Source organism: Sphaerodactylus townsendi, linkage group LG09 (assembly GCF_021028975.2).
Source record: "Sphaerodactylus townsendi isolate TG3544 linkage group LG09, MPM_Stown_v2.3, whole genome shotgun sequence".
Classification (NCBI taxonomy): domain Eukaryota; kingdom Metazoa; phylum Chordata; class Lepidosauria; order Squamata; family Sphaerodactylidae; genus Sphaerodactylus; species Sphaerodactylus townsendi.
In genome coordinates, this window is record NC_059433.1 from 55,640,297 (window position 1) to 55,662,110 (window position 21,814).

The window sequence follows — 21,814 nt, forward strand, 5'->3', positions numbered from 1 at the left end:
TGGCAGCTGCTGTTGGAGCAATTTATTTTTAAAAATCTACACAGCAAATAAAATCTCCAGTAATGAATCAAAAGCCCTGCTGGACTTCTGCCATACCCAGAAGAGGTTAAGAGTGGTGGACTTTAATCTGGAGAACTGCATTTGATTCCCCATTTCTCCACATGAATGGCGGATTCTTGGTGAACTGGATTTGTTTCCCTGCTCCTATTCCTGAAGCCTGCTGGATGATCTTGGGCTAGTCAAAGTTCTCTAAAAACTCTCTCAATCCCACCTATCTCACAAGGTGTCTGTTGTAAGGAGAGGAATGGAAGGAGTTTGTAAGCTGCGTTGAGACTCCTTACAGGAGAGAAAGGCAGAGCATAAATCCAAACTCCTCTTCTTAATATCACTTGGTGGGCAATAAGAAAGATGTTAGTGGGATCCCCCTGCTCTAAAATAACCTACTTGTAGTTAAAAAGTTCCCAAACAGCCACAAAAGAAGAGTGCCAGTTGATGTTTAAAAAAATTAGAAGCTTCACATACAAAATAATAAAAATAAGAAATAGGAGGAAAATAAACTGATACACACTCTCCAGAAGACTTTGAAAAGAGTGATAGTCTACCACCTACATCTCTTAAAGGATCGTGAAAACGAGCTATTGTTATTTTCTTGGCATTTCTTTTTCATCTAGTTTGGAAGAAGCAGCATTCCCTTGAGGTCCAAATTTAGGTAAAAGATTTTGAATTAATTGCACCCACAGTTAGAATACACTACTATGATGCATCTTATTCACAGCCTTTTTTGTAATATACCATTCATAAAATTCCAGACATATTCAGGACATAACTAAAACCATTCTGTAGTTTTATTGATATTTTGTGGAGTTCACATATTTCTGTACAGCAAACATAACACTGTAGGCCACAAGAAGCTGCAGCACTATTGTTTAATAGCAGCAAGTTATATTTTTATCAGGGTATGTGGACAATAAATAGTCTGTTTCTTTGGATATGAGTGTTTAAAATGAATTTCTGCTGCAGCTTCATAATGTGATAGCTATTTTACAGAGCTTATACACAAAAATATATATGTAATCTTTTGTCTATATTTTATACAAATACAACAGTAGTTTGTGAATACATTTTAAAGTACATATACATGATAAGCAACTCAGTTTCCCATATCACAGGATAGTAACTTCAAATGAAATACACAAATTCAGTCTGGAATGCATTTTTTTTCTATTTTTGACTCAAAATCTGTGTCATGAAACATTTTAGCACACACATCCAAACATTTTTCATTATCTACAAATATAATTTCAGCAATCCCAGTAAAGTTCACGTGTCTTTCTCTTTACAATGTTTCCCAGTCTGTCAGCATTCAAAGGGCTCTTAGAAACAAGCATGCTCTTCACTTCACACTATATTAAAAGCCCTCTTTCCATTTACCCTCTCCGAGTTTTGAGAATAATAGGCTTATTTGGGTATAAATTTGCATGTCCAAGTTTTTTTATATTACAAGTGCATATGAATACATGGTGGTGTACAAAAATTCATTAATGACAAATTGTCACAGTATAAAAATATATAATACATCTATAAATCTAGTATAGGCCTTTCTCTATGGATAAAAATACATCAGTCTGAATGAGACAGGGAGGTCTGTAGCACCATGAGAGGAGTTGTATCCCAAGTTACATTAGCAGCATGATCCACTATAATGATTCTGCAGGAGTGTTTCTGAGAAGATAAACATTCATTCTGGTTCAACTGTACCACTGAAGCTTATACGGAAAAGAGTTTGCTTGCAATTAGCAATAGTTCTGTGTCAATTTCAGGGTTAAATAACTTACCAAAAACATGGCCTTCAGCACAACACTACCTTTATTTTATATGGGTTAAGGGACAGTATAATATACTTTTCAGTTACTTTGACATCACTCCACATGATCTTTCTGTGTAATGTCAAACATGTGGCTTTGTATTGTATACTGACAGGATGCAGATAGGCAGCTGAACCCACACAATACACTTAATATCAAATAAGTATAATGTTTAGGTTGCTTTACTAAGAGGCACATGAGTTTTAGCTGCTAAACCAGTGTATGAGACAAATAATTAAGAGCTTAATCCTTCTCTTTATGCTAACAGGCACAGGACCAACCCTGCATTGAATCCCAACAGCAGCATAATTATGGTAGGACATTAAATCTTTAAAATACTGCATATCAAACATTCTGAAAATTGCAATCCTATGCACACTCACCTGGGATAAGTCCCATTAAAGTCAATAAACATGCATAGGAAGGGGCTGTAAGGCTGAACTCCTGTGCCTAATGACATTTGTAATTCCCACTTAAATGCATGAGACTTACTTAGCATTCGTGGGCATACAACTGCAAACTCTAAGACTCTTGAGTATACATTTAACAGTTGTTGATTACTTGATTTTTGGACTTGTATTTAAAAAGGCAGTAGGAAAACAGCATTATTTGAAATATGTAAACCTATGAAAAGTCCACTGTAGAACCCTTTAAAAAGATACACTGGTTCTGTGCAATATAGCAAATTGATACGAAACACTGCAAGATGTACCTGTTTAAAATTACATTGTTTACCATTTTGTACCCAAAGGATTATATTAAAGGCCCACATATGTCATCTAATGGCACTTGAACAATTACAATAAAAGATTTTATAATAGAAAGCATAACCTGTAAGAAATTCTCTTTTATAACGTTTAGGTTCTCTTTTGAAAGTGCTATATCTTGTATTATGTGTAACACAGAAGTTGATCGAGCTTTAGTTTAACACACGCGCGCACGCACGCACGCACGCACACACACACTCACACTCACACGCACACGCACACGCTCCTCCTCAACAACATCATCAACAACGGCCTACAATACATATAGAGCTCACTAGGCAAAAGATCCTGAAAATATGTACTCTTAACATTCATTATTAGCTTAATAAAGCAATCCGGTCTGGCTCATGTTTTAGTCAGTATATGGTTTCTGAAAACCTCTACTGCCAAATGAATAAATCACTCTATTCCACAATTCACTACTAATAAAACACAAGCAAATTATATATATATGTATATATATATATATATATATATATATGTAAAACATTTTAAAAATCCATAGCAGAAATTTAGAAGTTGCAAAAATGTGGTGCATGATCAGCCAGCACACACCACTTTCCACCCTTAAGAATCAACCCGATAACTATAAAACAGGCTTTAAAACTGACATTTTGAAGCTGCCACAAATGACTGCCTATATGATAGCCATAAAGCACTAATATGTAAATATTGCCTACACTGTCAAACTGATTCCACAAGCACATACATCCTACTTCAGTGATGCGTACACAAGGTGTAGCCAACTGCTGAAGTGCTAACTGAATGAGGTTCAATATCTTGTCTTGAGGTCCCAACTACTAATTTGAAGTGTACCTGTCTCTAATTAATCCCATTTGACAACCTGAACTAACTGCCATAACAATTGGAGCCTTTTTAGAAGTACTAAAGAGTACTGGCAAAACTAGTTTAGTTTTTTTTTTTAAATCAAGTTATCCAGCAACTAACACTGAAAAGATAACATTGCTGTAACATGCTTTGTACATACCATTCCTTGTCAAATACCATAAGCAATGTAGTGGTAAGCCTCTATTAGAAATGGAGCGGTTAAAACTAGTTCAATTTATTTCAGATATCAATGCAACGCATTTTTCAATACATGCCCAGTTCTTCTAAGTGAATTATACAACTGTTTAAAGTGACTGGTAAATGGTTTGATGAAGGCCAGTCTCCAAGTGTTAATTCTGTAAAGTGTTGAATACCTTCAACATCTACAAAAAGCAAATAAGGATGTTTAATTTTTCTCATGTGATTTGATTCCTTTGAAGAAATAAAACCTGTCTCTCTCAGTAGAGAGAGAGGGAGAGCCCAAAGGAAATTTCTACTTTTTTTTTTCTTTTTTGCCATTTGGATCATGAAGTAGCTTTGTAATATTTCCAATTTTCTTCTGACATCTGTTTTTCCTCCTTAAAAGTATGGTGCTAAAATGATGGAAAGCAATATTGAACAAATCATTCCACTAAAGATATATTTAAGCAATATGTTTCATAGAAACTAAAGCAAGCAATCATGCAGCAGAGCTAAAGTCTACTTTGAGAAAGTATTCTCGCAGCATATTGGAGCAGCTTGCAGAAATTTGAAAAGGTATTTTCCTTATTAATACATCCTTATTTTAATGCCTTTGGAACACAAACATAAAAAAGTTACTATTCAGTAATAAAATTTAAATACATATCAGTATAAAATAGTAAAATCACACCTGCATATTGTTCCTGAAGTAAAAAAGTAGGAACTATGATACAAATATTGGGAGCCAAAGTTCCTTCAAAGGGAACTTTTGTTTTTGTGAAGTATATTTATTTTAACCACTAAAAACCTTATATTCATTCATGCAAATGACTGGAAATATTTATGCATTTTTAAAATTCTTCCTAAAAGTGACAAGAATATAATGTTACCAAGTTACAGCAAAACTATATTTTGTACTTACATATCACAGTTTTTCCCTCTTTTGGTTATCAGGGGTAGGGGACATAAGAGGGCCTTTTGAAAAGAAACGGCAATTTGACACACACCATGAGTAGTCATTTTGTCGTTACTTTCCTAAATACCCTGGTATTTTAGATAAAAGTGGCATAAGCAATATGCTTTTACTTCACTCCTAAGAGTCCTGTTTTAAATTCTTGGCAGTGAGAAAAATCACTAACCAAATACCCAGGTGTAGTAAGTGTGATTACCATCTAAGTTGTTGCTTAGGGTGATTACACACCAAATATATAATTACTCAAGAAATCTGCTCCAATGAAAATATGAAAAAATGGAATTGCAAATTTACATTCATTTTCTAACGGCAAGAAAATCAAATGAACAAGATAGGAACAAAAATTTCTGGCAAGTCTTGACTCTTGACCTCACCTATGAGAGTCAAATGGGAAAATCAGTATTTAGGTAAAGAATAATGTATTCTGTAAACAAATCAAATCTGTTTAATGAAAATAAAATATTTCTGTTTCAAAGGCAGCTCTTAATTTATCTTCTTTTTGAAATTTGCCAATCAGGAACATTATTCTTATCGAATTATTTTATTATTGTAATTGCACTTAAGTCGTATTTATTCCTTTTAACACTTTTAGTTATTTTTGCAAAAATGATAGGTCCAGACTTTTGATATCTACATGCATATGCTACACAATTGTCATATAAGAGTTAAAATTTTACTCTTAAAACATTTCAGATCTTGAATTAAGCAGAGGTTTTTCTGATTTTTTTAAGATCAATGTTTTGTTGCTATCCTTATTAAAATAGCCACCACTTATTGACAAACACAGAATTATCTATTCTTAATGCAAATTTAAACAAGGGATACATACATTTAGTGGGAATGATTCTATTTTTAAAAGCATGGGTCTATTGGCAGTGAAAACTGATAGACTTAAAAAAACAAGTAAACATTCATGAACAAACATTCAAGGTATTTAAAAAGGCAATCTGAATTTCATACTGGCTTAATGCGATTGATACTGTACAAAAGTAGATTTACAATGACATAGTAGGCACTACATTAATAAAAGTCATCTAAGGCATTTCTACAAATAAACAGTTGCAAGGCTGGTTTTTCATCCTATTGGAAAGCTTGATGAAAACGTGGTAGGGTTGTGGTTGTGTTTAGACTGCTTGTAAATGCTGCTGACAATGAATGTAAAGATCCAAGACCTATATTATTACCAGGGTCTTGGGGATCTTGTGTTTGTGGAGGCAGCTGAGTCAAAGAAGAATGTGCCTCCTCTTGTGTATAACTCATTCCAAGATTTCCCACAGAAACAGAAGGATTAAAAGGAGGTCCATTGACTGGTATAAAATTGAACAACTGAGAGAAGTCCAGTGGTGGGGTGCTTAGAGGTTCACTAATGGAAACAGAATTTTTGGAAAGGGAAACATCCCCAGATCCATCATCTAGAGGCCCAACTTTGGGATCGAACCCCAATTTAGATGAAGATGCTTGAGAATCTTGGGATGAAGAAGGCATACCACTTTGCAGTTCCATTAAGTAACTTTCAATTTCCCCTTTCAATGGTTGCTCTTTATCAGTCATAGAAACTGTATATGAGGTAGAACTGAGTGGATATTTTAGAGAAAGCTGGTGAGAAGGGTGGATAGACTCCATGTCTATTGGACAAGGCATTCCCAATGGTAATGATGTGGCAACCATTTGGTGAGCAGAAGCTGAGCTCTGCATTGACTGAATCTGAGTGTTGTAAAGGTTTAATTGCAAGGTATTTGTAAATGGCTTTGATGTCAGCTCACTGGAAGATAATGACATCACTGGAAGCAGCTCATCCTTTATAGGCACAGAAACATTGCAAGTAAATGGGTCTAGAAGATCCATTGGCTCTGTTTTGACCTTCAGAAGTTCTTGGTTGTGACTTTTCTTCATATGCCGCGTTAGGTGATCCTTTCGGCCAAATCTCTGTGCGCAGTACTGACACAGGAAGTCCTTTCTTCCAGTGTGCACTACCATGTGTCTTCGGACATCCTTTCGGGTGTAAAACCGACGATCACAATGTTCACACTGGTGCTTTTTCTCCTTCACTCCACCTGATGATTTGCCTGCATGAGTTTTTAGATGCTCCAGCAGCACCCCTGTGCTTTCAAATGTCTGCAAACATACTTTACAGGTTAGGTCACCACTTGTTGCGGCATGCAAAGCCAGGTGACGCTTAAATCCAAGCTTTGTGTTGTAGTTCTTTCCACATTCTTCACACTTAAAGGCCTCTTTATTCGGATTATGTGTATGTAGGTGATTCTTTAGATGGTCTTTTCGATGAAACATTTTCTCACAATAATTACACTTGTGGGTTTTCTCAGGAGAATGAGTAGCCATATGCCTTTAAACACAGATATATTCTGTAAGTATTTTGATTAAAATATTCTCATGTTCAATTTTAACAGTAAATGCTAAGATAAAATTTCAACTGTATATTTAGAAAAAAAGGCACTAGAGATAATGAATGTCATACCTATATATAATAAATCACAAACAGATTAATTTCAAATGACATTTTAGTTTGATGTTAATTTAATAAGATAACTAAGTGTGAATATTTCATTTATATCCATAGTGAAAATGCACATTCCACACATTTCTTTGGAACAAGTTTATACAAATGAAAATCTTTAAACTTTCTTCTTTGAAAATACCACAGACAAAAACTCAAAGACATTAGCATATAAAATTATGCGTTGTAATTTATAATTCCATGATCTCATATCTAAATTAACTTCCTAAAAAGTCATCCAATGTGTACAGAGACATATAAACGTTTACAAGGCTTAAAATGGCCAACAAACTATAATATAATCTGAAAGATAAATAGAGTTTAATACCTTAGTAATTTGTACTTAGAAACAAAGGCCTTGGTGCAGTCTTGTTGTGTGCACTTGTAGGGCCTCTCTCCTGTGTGAGAGTATGAGTGAACCTTTAACTTCTCAACACTGTTAAAGGCCTTGTCACACAGTTGGCAAGGAAAGTTTTTTCTTGGTTTGGATTCACCACGCTTACGTTTCCCTGAAGGGACTTTCTGGGTATCTCTTACTTCTGACAAATCACCAGGAATGACAGTGGCCATCGCAGCCTAAACCAGGCCTTCTTGTTGGACACTTGGGAATTGCCCAACTCCACTAAATGATTTAGCTTTAGATGGCTTCTCAAGTTTCATGTGGTCGTTAAAGAAAGCAAAAGGGGACTGGAAAAAAAAATAAGAAACAACTATTTGTAACTACACTTAATTTTGAAGTTTATTTGCTATGTGATGCTTTTGATTAAAGCTTAAATAAAATTAGGTTCAGCTGGTCTAATGTAATATATTTACCGTATATACTCGTGTATAAGCCGACCCGTGTATAAGCCAAGGCACCTAATTTTACTGCCCAAACCTGGGCAAACTTATTGACTTGGGTATAAGCCGAAGGTGGGAAGCCGGGAGGCAGAGGGAGCTCCTTATTTGGGCAGTGACATCGGGGGAATCACTGCCCAAATAAGGAGCTCCCTCTGCCTGCAGGCTAGCTGGGCTTGTCAAACCCAGCCAGCAGGCAGAGGGAGCTCCTTATTTGGGCAGTGACTCCCCCTGATGTCACTGCCCAAATAAAGGAACTCCCTACCTACCCGACAGGCTTAGTCCAAATCAGCCAGCCAGCGAACAGAGGAGAGGCTCCTTATTTGGGCAGTGACATCCGAGGAAGTCACTGCCCAAATAGGAGCTCCCTAGCTGGGCTTTGTTAAACCCAGCCAGCAGGCAGAGGGAGCTCCTTATTTGGGCAGTGACTCCCCTGATGTCACTGCTCAAATAGGAAACTCCCTCTACCCTCCGAGGAGGCTGGCCAGCCCAGCTCCAAGATGTCTCGGGGTTCCCCTTCTTCACCGGAGGAGGGGCAACAGCGTGACAAGGGAGGTTGTCCTGGCCCCGCTCCCAGCCTCCTTGTGATTGATAGAAAATGGTGACTCCCGTATAAGCCGAGGGGGCTTTTCTCAGCCTTTAAACAGGGCAGGAAAACTCGGCTTATACGCGAGTATATACGGTAGGTTTTTTCAAGCTGTTTACTACAGCTCAAAATTCACTGCTCAGATTGGACAGATCCACATGTGCCCTAAACGTATACCTTTCAATTTCGGTCAGGTTCTTGAGCTAATATACCAACTTCACGAGATTAAAAAATAAGATGTTTGTGAATATATTTTAGCAGAATATAGCCTCAATAACTTTCTAAGGACATGTACTACAGCAGATGTGGCATGGCTAAAAGTGTGAGCCATGACTCTTTCAGATAAAATTTGAAATGATACATCTTACTCAAGGGAAAAACACTGGGCTCTAGAAGGATTGTAGCCTGAAACACTGTACACAGTAGTAAAACTGAATATTGGGTTATACAATCAGAAAGTGTCATGGTACAGCACTATGAAAGAGTCTTATAGTGCAGCACTAAGAGAACTGCATATTTGATTGCTGCCAAACACACAACTTCTTCTCATCTTCTCAGGAAGAATTTTCTAGTCTTATCTCATACCTTCTGTGATATTCTAGTTTTTTTATATTCAGGGACTTTTTAAAACATGGGCAGATGTTCACATGTGTGAAGCCTATAGAGCCGTGGTGGCGAACCTTTGGCACTCCAGATGTTATGGACTACAATTCCCATCAGCCCCTTCCAGCATGGACAATTGGCCATGCTGGAAGGGAACTGATGTGAAATAATCCTTATCTAGCTGCAAGGACCACTACTATAGATCGCATCTTAAACAGTGTATTCCTCATTGGACTGTACCATTTCTTATTTCACAGCATGTGAATAACATTATTGCTTGCTATGAACCATTAAAAGATTATTCAAACTGCTATTCTTAAGCATTATCTGGAATTCATGATCTAGTTCCTAAACACTATACCTACTGTGCAAGCTTCTACCTCAAGAGGCACTTCAGTATTTCAAATATTAATATTTGGAACTATAAACATGGTAAAAAACTGTGAAGAAAACAGCTAGAGCAATTGGAAGCTAGATTGGCAGTATCAGAGGAGACAGACACAAGCACAAAATATACCATAATAGAATTTAGGATAGGAAGTTTTCAGTTTCTCTTAACAGAATAATTATCCCAAATTCTGTAAAGATCTTTTGAAACAAATCCAGTGGTCTCATGAACACCTGGTTAAAATTCCATAATTTGGAAAATTAATTTTTTAGAAGTGATATTGTCTTGAGGTCAGTCACCAAAAGATAAATAAAACAAGTCCTAGATGCTGGGGGAAAGTCTACAGGGTTTAGAAGACCCTTCCACTAGCCTAACAGTTTCTTGTTTTCCAAATTCCACTCCTGTCAATAAAAATATTTTTTATCTTCACATTATGCCAACTGTTTTCTAGATGAATTGGATAATAAACATGTATCAAAGGATGAATAAAGTTAATACTGAATCTTTTTGCCTGCCTCAAGAAAAGTGACAGTTATCTTCCTGATATAGTTTTATCCACAGACTATTTTTAGGAACAAACTGAATGGTGATTTGAGGTACAGCCCCTTGTAGGTATCAAATTCCACATTCTCATTTGCTATCTGCACCTACTCAATATGTCTGAATACATTCAATGCTTATCCAGACAACCAATTCAATACATGACCCCAGAACATTTTAGCCTTTATGAGTATCAGCAAATAGCCTTGCTGTAGAGCTTTGGGGAAAGAAATCAGCAAAGATTTCATCACTGGAGAAAGGGAACATACATTATGGTAGGGGGAAAAAATAAAACCCAGAAGTTCTCGAATGAGTTGTAAAGAAAGTGGATTGCATATCTTGTAATAATGAAACAAGGTAACTTGTTTTTGAATGGTACAGTGCTTAGCCTGATCATGGATTAGGCCAGGGGTCAAGAACCTTTTTGTCCCAAGTATCAAAAAATGCATGTCTGCCTATAATGTCACCAAACAAAACCTGTGTCTGTCAGCAAACAAAAAGAACAACAACAAAAAAATGTTCTTGGCCAGACATGCTTCACACAAGCTAAGCCCCAGCGGTGTTGCCACCTTGTATTTAGCAGATGGCTTTACAGGTCTGAGAAGTGATAGAAAGCATAAAATATGTTTTTGTTTCATCAGCTTTGTATGAGACTTTTTTTACCTTAGTAAGACTTAGGTCTGAAGTTATTTTAATGAAGCCTATTTTTCATGCCCTTTATTTTTAATTATCAATTGATGCTCACTGAATAAATATTTTCTAATGTTGTTGTCTTAAGCTTAGGCTCTTTGGCTTTACAACTGTCAGGCATAAGCCATGCCTGTTACCTTCTCCCACATCACTGGCCTTAGTTGCTTAGGCAGAGATCTGGGCTTGAGTGCCTAGTTAAACAGGCTGTTCTGCTGCAGTCAGCATGGAAGCTGGCAGGTGACTTTCCTTGTTTGACTCATCAGCAGTGCCATAGTTTCACGTGCAATTATTCTGCATTTGTGGACATACCAATCCTTCCAGTCATTAGCAGCCATTTTGTTAATCATAGTTAATACCATGACACAATTTACAATCATAATAAAACAGATTTAGAAACGGTCATTTAGCACTAAGTATGATTAACAAAGGATCTGGGGCAGACAATACTAACCACAGTTAACCCCAAAATTAAATGGATGAATGCCTGTGTGAGGGAAAGGCAGAGCATGTGAACTTGTAGGGCATCCCCATCGTTAGGCAACAAGGCAGCGTTATTATCTACTCAAATCCAACATGCCTCTATGAATGTATACGTTCATAGAACAGCAAAACAAGGGTGACTGTGTTGTTCATGTCTTGCAATATGAGACATGATTTAATATATGCCCATAGACTTAGAGCCCATCCAACCAAGGGTGGGGGTGAATCCACTTTTGGGAGTGCTGGTGAATTTGCCCTCCCTGGGACACTTACCTCAGAGGAGAGGTGATCCTGCCAGCAAGCGGGAATTATGCCACCACCAGCAGCATAGGGGATGGACTGGAGGCATGGCCAGGGGAGGAGCCTTTTGCTGGCATTATGCCGGTGGGCTGCAGTTTGGATTTAAGCCACCCCTTTGAGTGGCATAAGTCCATTGCAGCCCATTGACCCTTCTTGGTGGCAGGGAGACATTTGCATTTTGCAAGCCTACCCACGCTGCAAGAAAGCCTCTATGGGAGAGGTGAGGCAGCACTACAGCCTGCCATCTCCCAACTGGATGGGGCTGCCCACTTAACCACCTTTCCAATAGCATACAATTGCAGCTGATATGTTACATGTGGTGTGGGAGAAGGAATATCCACAATTTCCTCATCACAATGATGATGACTGAATATTGTACAGAGAAGTATAATGTCCATAAGGGCTATCATCTGAGATATTTATTGTGGGTCTTCTATAACTAACAAATAATTTCCGAACTTTTGCTGGTCTATAAACTGTCTACAAAGGCCTTGAGTGGAATGGCATTCAGAATCTGTTCCAACTATTAATTTATTAATTAGCTATCCAGGCAATCTCAAGCAAATCCAAATGAAAAACAGTAGATTTAATTCCTAATTTGTTATACAGGTTATTACTGCCAATCGTGCCTGTCTAGCTAATGAAAAAAGCATCACAAAAGTGGAAATTAAGAAGCAGCACAAAAAACAATCTTGCCCTAAGATTTATTATGGTTTACTAGAAGAGTGTGCAGCGCAAAACTGTGAGTTAGCAGAAAGAGAGATGAGAAATCAAATGCAAGGGAAGTTTACAGAAATGCCTCACAGATCAAAAAAGAAAGCATAATTTTAAAGGCACATGATGCTTAAATTGTGCCAATTTTTCAATTCATTCACAGGCCTTTAAAAAAAAGTGAAACCACCTAACTTTAATTAATGGGGCACAACTGCTTTGAAGATTATATTCTCAATATTTGCCCTTGTTGAGCAGATTGTATTATACGCAAGCACTTAGAAAAACATTAGGGTGGAGTTCACTTTGTGTGCATGATTTCTGGGGATTCCCTCTCCATATGTGGCCCTTCCATCTTTCATTCTATGCCCCCACCTTCAGCCAAAAGCAAAAGTGGACCATTAATATTTTAACAAATAATTTATCAGGAGTTCCTCAAAGAACAGCTTTTCAGGTTACCGAAGGAGGCAGTAAGAAAGATGTGTTCCACAAGTGAATTTCTGCTTATACTTCCCAAGTTCCATCAACTGTTACTAACCTTTATATCTCCAAAATGACCCATTTTACTATAAAACAAATGAAAAACAAAACAGATCAAAAAATGTTAGGATAATTGTGTGAGGCTGCCCTCAGGCCCTAATTTGCATCACCTGATCTTAGAACAGGGAGTGTGAGGGATTGAATTAGGAAATGGGTGTTGGAAAAACCTGGTTGTACACATGGAATATTACACTATGGGTTCTCTGGATCCTGGCCATTTTAAACTTTTTTCTGTTATTCCGTCCTCAATGACTAAATAATAGAACTGATCTTTTTTTAAATATAAAAGCTGACTTCTTATCTGTGGATGTACAGGCTGAGCAATGTAGACAGGATTTTTAAGCAGCAATGCTCAAATATTACAATTCTCAAAGACCAGCTGAAAAAGAATTGAGTAACAATGCCTATTTACAGTTCAGTATATTTTCAGTTACTGACATTTGTTCTTTCACAACTATGGACTGAGTGAATAACGTTACAAACTATTCAATTCTACATTACAAAACAATTCTTTTATATATTTATACCATTTTAAAAGTTGTTCATACTCAAAACAGATTTATGGTAGCCTCTGTTCAGTGCACACCTGGTGGCGGATAATGCAGAAAAACCTTCAGATTTGGGTCTTAACCAGTTCCACTGACATTTCTAGGCGCAAACCAAAATCCAGAACTTCCCATTTTTGCTGATCTGAAAAACAAAGAAGAAGGGGCTACACATTAGTGAAAATATTTAGCTAGTGGCCAATGAAGAAAAAAACAGCCATGCTCAAGCTTTGTACAATTTAACATTTGCTAAACTAGGCATGGATAACAAGAACAACAGCTATCATTTGGAACCTCTACAAGCAAAAGATGAAGCGTAAGAGCTGTACACAAAAAAGGGGTAGACGCCAATAAATGGGTAGAGGGGGAAAAGACAGAAAATTGTTCCTCATTGATGCCAACAGCATTGTTCAACAGTCTACTCTTCTTCGGGATTATTCAGAGATACAAGCTTCAGATTACTTGCACCAGTAAGAGGAACAGATCTACATTTAGTCTGGATTTCTGGATGTGCCCAGAATAATATTCTGTGATGTGATTTTCTTGTCTGAGAGATAGGATGGTGATTATCAGATAACAAATAACCTATTTTCATTTTTCACTGGCCTCCCTCTTGCTTGCCAGTTGTTCATCTCTCACTGCTTTCCAATTTTCTGCATGTGGAAAATATAATGAGCACTCAACACAACAGAGGAAATACTTGTCTATTAAGGATAGTTTACCATTATTTTCAGGTAACTCACAAAAAAAATGGTTAACCAAAGAAGCTGTTGAGAGCAAACATATGTTTGATTACCAACATGGGATGTATGACTTGAAGCAGGGAAAGAGTGAAACATTCCACCCTATCTTCTCCATTCCCTTCATTCCTTTCCCAAAAGGGGTTTCCAATGTAAAGAGAGCTACAAGGTTACGTATGTTTGCCTGGAACATAGAGCTTGGCTCTGAAAGCATGTCTCTGAAATGTGTATTGCATATAATTGCAAGACAGTGTTTGAACTAATGCAACGATGTTTGGCTTTTATGCTAAATCAGAATTTGAAAGACAGACAGAAAACAATTCCAGTCTAAAGTATTTAGTGCAGTTATTTCTCCCACCCTTCTTCAAGCTGCTCAGTGCAGTCTGTTTGGTTCCGTCCCCCATTTTTATTCTCACAACAACTTTGGAAGGTAAATTAGGCTGACAGACCTAAAGTAATCCTGCGAGATTCATCAAATGTAGGAATTTGAACCCAAGTTTCCCTCATCCAAGTCTAACATTTTAACCATTACACCACAGAAATGTTTGCTGTGAATGTGCAAGATGGTTTTGATAAGTTAAGCATGATAATTTTTACAGCCATTTGAGATACGCCTTTGAATATCTCTTCAGTAAAAAAAAATCACTTCTGTAGCAGGACATACAGAGCTGAAAGTTAGGAACATTCTTCTTGCACAGATCTACAACAACAACAACAACAACAACAGATCTTATAATAACACTCATAAACCTGTCATTTTCACATGCTTGAAGCAGGATCCATTTCTAACTCTATTCTCTTCTCCTCCATTTTATCCTCAAGACAACTCTGTGAGGTAAGTTAGGCTGAGTGTGTGAGTAGCCCAAAGTCACCCAGTGAGCTTTTACAGAAGAGTGGTGTTTGAACCTGGGTATTCTGGACAGTCAAAAAATTGAACCACTAGATCACACTGGCTGTTGAAGGGTGTCTACTGTTGAATAGCAGCAAGCAGCCAGGCCTGAACTGGCCATGCAAACTGCATTATAGAAAGTCACAAAGGGGATTCTGATCCCAATAAGTTCACCCTCAAAGACCGAAAGAGCTCTAGAAAGGGCCTGATCTCATTCTGTCTCCTCTTGACAGAAACCAAGTTTTGAAAGCTAGCAATACTGCTGTGGTAGCTTAGTGATGGCCACTAAAGTCATTCATTTCTGAAAGCTTCAGGTGTGTCCTTTTATCATTTGGGTTCTTTAAAAACTTCCCATATATTGTTTTGTTTTAGATTTCAGTTTTTTTTTCTGCAGAGATGGGCTTGTCTGCCTGGTTCTGGTCCTAATCTCCAGATTTAAGTACCCACAGATGGGATCATGTTGAGAATTAGATATATTGAGATAGAATTATTGAGAAACAGGCTCTAGTTGAACACTGCTTGGTACTGAATCAGTCCCTTGGTCCATCAAAGTCAGTGTTGTTTGCTCCGACTGGCAACAACTCTCCAGGATCTCAGGCAGAGGTTTTTTCATATCACCTACTACTTGATACTTATATCTGGAGATGCCAGTGGATGAACTTGCCGTGATTATGCTCTACCACTGAGCCATGGCTCCTCCCCAAAATATGCATTAGGATAAATTTGCACTATATGCAGCAGCAAACCCATTTCTACCACGGAGATTTCCAAAGCCTCTTCGCTCAGCTCATCCTGAGGGTACACAGATCCAACTGAGACAACAATGAAGCCTTTCCCCTACTCATATGATAAAAAGGACAACTAGATATTTGTAGGACTATATTAAAATAGGGTACAGAGTATCACATATGATATATAATCCTGAGATGTTTTTAATAGACATACAACACTGCAAATGGAACACCTTATGATCAACTGAAAACTACTTTTGACAATCAAGGCTGGAAGGGGGAGACACACAGGTTAAACTGGTCTGTCCCCAGCTGTGGTTGCATAGTATGGTAATAGTGGTAATAGTGTAGCACAGTTGACACACATAATTTTACTCTATGAAACATTATATTCCCCCCCGCATCAAAAGAAAAAAGAAACTTGATAAAAAAGGACACTAAAAGTAGCCACAGAGCTCACAGTTTCTTTTAAAATATACAAATCTAGAAACAAGACAAAAAGTGACAGAGCTAAGTTTCCCAATAACACCAAATTATTCAGTCTACAACCACAGAATGATGGTTGAAAAAACATTTTGGAACCTGATGCCTGGGCATGAGAATAAAGCTCTAGCACCAGTGCTTTATACCTTTAGAGATGCTTCAAGGCAATTAATGAAACACAGATGGCATAACTCTACCCATACCATCTTAAAACTGCAAAAATAAGGCACACACCAACAATACAGCCACAATATTCAACAACTCAATTTTTTAATCCTAATAATCTAGATTTTAGTCAGATTGACTTCTTCTAATTGTATAAAGAATACAGTTTTTATACACATGAAGACAAACTGCTCAGGACAGTAGAAGTAGAATAAATACGTAAATAACTATGATCAACTAAGGATGGCATCTTAGGAAATCTATTGCTTTTGACATATGGAATCACAGTTGGAAACTTGAAAACCTTTCTCTATGTGCCAATTCAAAGTTTTAGGTAAATGATCAGAAGGTATATCATACTGAGGAAACTCAATCTTATAATGGGTACAAGCTGTCCTTTATGCCAGAACTGCCACAAAGTAGTACTTATTTGCACAAAGTGGCAGGCCTGTCTGATAACTTGGAAATTTTGGATTATTATCAAGAAAGTAATCAAGAAAATAATTAAGACATATTGGGTGCTCCAGTCACAGGGAGGAAGAGGGGAAAAAATAATCAGGAAATTCTCTTCACTGCCTATAGCAATATTGTTAGTCTGAGAGCTGAGGCTAGCTGAATAGCTTCCTGCTCACCTAGCCATGAACTTTAACAGTCTAGCATTATAGTATAATTTTTTTCTTTAGTGCTCTACTGAGGTTCATGGACACAGTGAACAAGCAGTGGCTCAACTAATCTGTAAACAGCACACCTACATATATATTTTACCTCTCTATCCCTGAATGGAATGAAAGAGCTTGGGGAAAGGCAAAATTGTTGCACGTTGTCTATGGAATACATTCCCCACTCAAAATTTTACTGCCTCTTCTCAATACTATAACTTATAAATGCTCTTTTCCCTGCATTTTAAAGAGTCCTTGGGCATGGAATTTTAAATATCAAAGAAAAATACCTCTATAATGTTGCCAGGATGCCTAGATTCAAAGTGGTCTGAAATCTTAAAGCATTCTGAACTGGAAGGGAAAATATTAGAATGTGTGACACTGAAATCCTAATCCAGATGTTCTTTGGAGCTCAATAAATCCCCCACTCTGAGCCCCGTTTTTGCATTCTCACCTTTCATCTGACCTTGAACATGTACTGACTCTTGAAGGGAAATCTTTCTTTTGGAATTTGTGGGTAACTTGGTGGGTTTTGTTAAAAGTACTGCCTTTAAACTATTATTTTACCATATACTTGGCGTCCTCTCCAAGTATAAAAAAACCCTTATCTTGTCTATAAATTGCCTCATTTCACTTCCCTTCTAATAGGGATGTAGCTATCAAGATTGCTATCAGAAGAAATAATTCACTTAGTGATGAATTCTATAATATTCTTGCTCGCTTTTAATAAGGAGATATCATTCACCTATCAAAAAATGATATATTACTGCAGAAAGAATAAATTATGTTTCTACATGAACTTAATGGGAAAAACTAAACATGTCATCATGTTAAAACTGATTATGTTAAGGGCAGGACGAAATATTAAAATAATGAATTTATTTAAAACATGAATTTATTTAATAAGCTTCAAACATTAATTACATGAACACTTATGTGTTCAGCATATTGTCTCAAATAATCTTTATAAACATTTGATAATCCCAACAGCAGCAAATTAAACACATATGCAAAGTTCCAGCAAAAATACATTACTGCACCAATACAGGAGTACGAGGAGGATTTGAAAGGTTTATGACATGTCTGTTCCCTAAAAATGGTTCATCACCACACAGGTGGCAATGTTGTGCCAAGGTGGAAATAAGAAGAATAACTGAGGCAATACTCCTCTATAGACCAGAGGATGATGGGCCAATAGGTGTCCATTTAAAATTTTTTATACAATTATTTACCAGACTGGAGAACAGAAGTGTTTGCATTACGCTGTCTGCTTGGGTTAAAGACAACTGAATAGGTGAAATGATATTGAGGAGATGGCAGTAAATTTGGTATTGCTGCACAAGACAGAAGGGAAAACCTTGCTGGTCTGGACCTTCCTTTTCCCAACAGTGGCTAGTCACTGAAGCCACTGAAGCTCTCAAGTAGAAGTGTGATGGCTTTTCCTTGTAATTTGCCTCAGCATCTGGTACTTTGAGACATACCATCTCCGATCATGGAGCTTTTATTTAGCTATTAGGCTGATAAAAGTAGCTTTTGTGGGCAGAGATGAAATGCAGCAGTTAGGAGGAGCTGAGAGCGGCTTGTTAGGATTGACAGAACTTGCAGCACCTCCACGTTTTAGAAGCACTGCTGCCCTGCTTATAAATAGGTCCATACACACATACCGTATATACTTGCATATAAGTCGAATTTTTCAGCACATTTCTTTTGCTGAAAAAGCCCCCCTCGACTTATACGCGAGTGAGTTATATTTTTAAAAATATTTTAGGGTTTTTACTTTGTCTGCCACCAGGGAACAGTTTTTTAGGCTAACAACACCAAAAGAATTTCAAGGAGTATCATCCAGGTGACACTCACTGATGATACCAGCCAAATTTGGTAGAAGTTTGGATTCAGGGGTCCCAAGTTATGAACCCCCCCCAAAGGGGCGCCCAATCCCCATTGTTTCCAATGAGGAGGCCCTAATAGTAGATGGGGCTACCCTTTTGAGGGTCATAACTTTGGACCCCCTGAATCAACTTCACCAAGCCTGGAGATGTAGTATCATCAGGAGGGATGCTCCTAAAATACTCTGAAATGTTAATTACTACTAACTATAAACATTCCTCCCTGACAGTACCCTCAGAATTTTCCCCAGATTTATATCCTTAAATCCACTCCCAGCCTTCTGAGGTGGATTTAAAGGGAGGAATCGGAGCCTTCTGAAACTAGTTTACTGTTTTTCTTTGAAATAAATATTCAAAAACATTTAACCTACTGATGCTTCAATTAATGTAATTTTATTGGGTATCTATGTTTTATTTTGGGGAAATTTACCAGTAGCTGCTGCATTTTCCCACCCTCGACTTATCATAGGTAAGTAGTTTTCCCAGTTTTTTTGTGGTAAAATTAGGTGCCTCAACTTATATGCGGGTCAACTTATACACGAGTATATACAGTATATTAAACAATAATTTATAACTGAGTAAGCCCTGCCTCTTCACCAGTGACAGAATGGAACCGATTAAGAAGAGAATCTTTACCACAGAGCAACTTTGTAACCATGTAGCCACAATGGAACCTATGGGGCAACTGACCCTGGTAATGAAGTCTTACCATATTCACTAAAGCTAATTACCCTGCAAAGGAACCTGCAGCACCAGGACAAACTTAACACCACCTGAAGTCCTAGATTCAAACCCTGGATGTGATCACCCACTAGTTAAATGCTAACAGCACATACGGACACCAGGGAAATGTAGTCAAAAGAAGTGGGGATGGGCCACTTCTAAAATTAGTTTTCCTCTATCCCCTTCTACCAGCCGCTCCTGTATCCATTAGGATGTGATCATCTCTGCTTTTGCTTATTATCTCACTTGCTCCTCTTCATATCGAGAAGGCTAATCGCACCAGCAGCTATCAAAAAGACTGTGATGATCAGTTGCCTGATGAAGGACAACGGGATATCTGCTAGTTCTCTCTTCTAGCAAGAATTCCTCTTCCTCAAGAAAACAGAGATGAGTAATAAGCAGAGGTGGGAACGGGGGTCAGGGAGGCACACATAGTTTATCACAACCACCTTGTGAGGTAGGTCAGGCTAAGAGAAAGTGATATGATACCAAGCCCCAGAAAGCTTCATGGCACAGGAGGGGATTTAAACCCAGGTTTCCTTAGTTACTGTCTAATACTCTAACCAACCTTATCTGCCAATCATCATTAGCACACAGATTCAGCTGTAAAACAGTGCAAACTTTTATTAAGCAGCATTTTGAATGGAATCCTGTAAGAAAGGGTGTATTGAAAAGGGTGCCAGTCTCCTTGTTTTAGCAGTGCTCCGGTGCTTTTGAAAGCTGTTTGACAGTTAAAAGGATAAAAAGCAGAGCTTTCCTTATTGCTCTGCTGGCATTACTGGATACCTGCCCTTAAAACAGCATGCAAGAGTACAGGAACCCTGCCACGACCAGAAAGGTGGCAACCCTGCAGAGGAACACCTGGATGCACAATGGTAACTGCAATTGCTGGTCTTGCTGCAAGCTTTGCTCATGTTCTGCATTCCACTGGAAGTGGGAAAATTCTTGCCTCTGCACCAGTTGGAAGATTGCCTGCAAACAGTGAAGGGAGACATAGGGACAGTAATAAGTAATAGTAAACAGCTGCAAGAAAGAGCATCTAGGCCAGGGGTAGGGAACCTGCGGCTCTCCAGATGTTCAGGAACTACAATTTCCATCAGCCCCTACCAGCATGGCCAATTGGCCATGCTGACAGAGGCTGATGGGAATTGTAGTTCCTGAACATCTGGAGAGCCACAGGTTCCCTACCCCTGATCTAGGCTCAGACCCTCAACTGGTAGTAATGATCAAATGAACGAGAAAGTGGTACTACCAAAGAATTCTTCCAAGTCTCATACCTCATCTCCCTCTTCCCTTGGGATTCCCCTCACTTTTACAGGTAGCCTGAAATAATACTTACTTCTGTCCTGTAGAAAATAGCAATGCAGTTCTGCCAGCAATTTATGATTCTCCGTATGGCCAGGCTGTAATCCTGCAAGAAAAATCAAAGGAATGTTGAGGATTTGGATAGCAGCAACAACAAATGGAGTGAATGGTGCTCACCCACAAAGGTGGCTGTGATCATTGTTGTCTTTGCCAATGGCTGATAGAAGCTTACCTGCATGTGATGTTTCTTGGGCTACAGTCCCCTCCCTTTTTATACAGAGCATACTTACTTTGTGCCCTTGTGTGGGAGATACTGCTAGCAGCTGCTGAACAAGGGCTGTTAAGCCAATCATGAGTTAACTCATACTGAAAGGAAGATATGGGAGACACTGGCTGAAGTGAAACTTAGAGACATGAAATTGCTTTTCCTATTTTGTGTGAGTGGTAAAACCAGGATTACCTGTATTGCCCTGCATCCCAAGTTGGAACATAAATTTCTGTTGGCTTGGGTCCTGAAGTGAAGTACCTGTAATGTTTCTGAGAAGACATGTGTTAATAAGGTCTTCCTATATTTGTACTATATTGGTCTTATTTCATTGTCCTCTAGTTTTGTAATCAAGTTTTATTGCATTATTTGTTGTCTAATATGGACCATTCTTACATCTTTTTTTCCTAATTCTGTAATCCTCTTGAGTGTTAATGAGAAAAGTGAATAAAGTAGACAGCCTTGGCTGTTTCAGCAAAGCAAGGAGATGGACTTGACACAACAACAAGAATAAATCTTTATTATTTTGAAGAACATAACCAATTGAACCATGAATCAGAATAATACATTTCTCCCATCAGATCCCCAGTTTAGAGTAAAGGTATGGGGGAAAAATCTCT

General features: G+C 37.9%; 1 protein-coding gene across 7 annotated transcripts in view; it reads right to left on the minus strand.

Moving 5' to 3' along the window:
- Positions 1–823: 823 nt before the first annotated feature.
- PLAG1 (PLAG1 zinc finger) overlaps positions 824–21,814 on the minus strand; it is a 37,947-nt gene continuing 16,956 nt past the window's right edge. Inside the window, exons 2-5 of one of the 7 annotated variants that reach the window (XM_048508113.1) lie at positions 20,964–21,035; positions 13,331–13,493; positions 7,457–7,815; positions 824–6,957 (exon numbers count right to left, since the gene is read on the minus strand). In XM_048508113.1, the coding sequence (XP_048364070.1) occupies positions 5,694–6,957; positions 7,457–7,698 (1,506 nt within the window). In that variant the 5' untranslated portion in view covers positions 7,699–7,815; positions 13,331–13,493; positions 20,964–21,035 and the 3' untranslated portion in view covers positions 824–5,693. Of the gene's footprint in view, positions 6,958–7,456; positions 7,816–13,330; positions 13,495–20,963; positions 21,036–21,814 lie in introns of all 7 variants that reach the window. The other 6 variants (XM_048508112.1, XM_048508111.1, XM_048508115.1 and 3 more) reach the window with 6 other exon arrangements.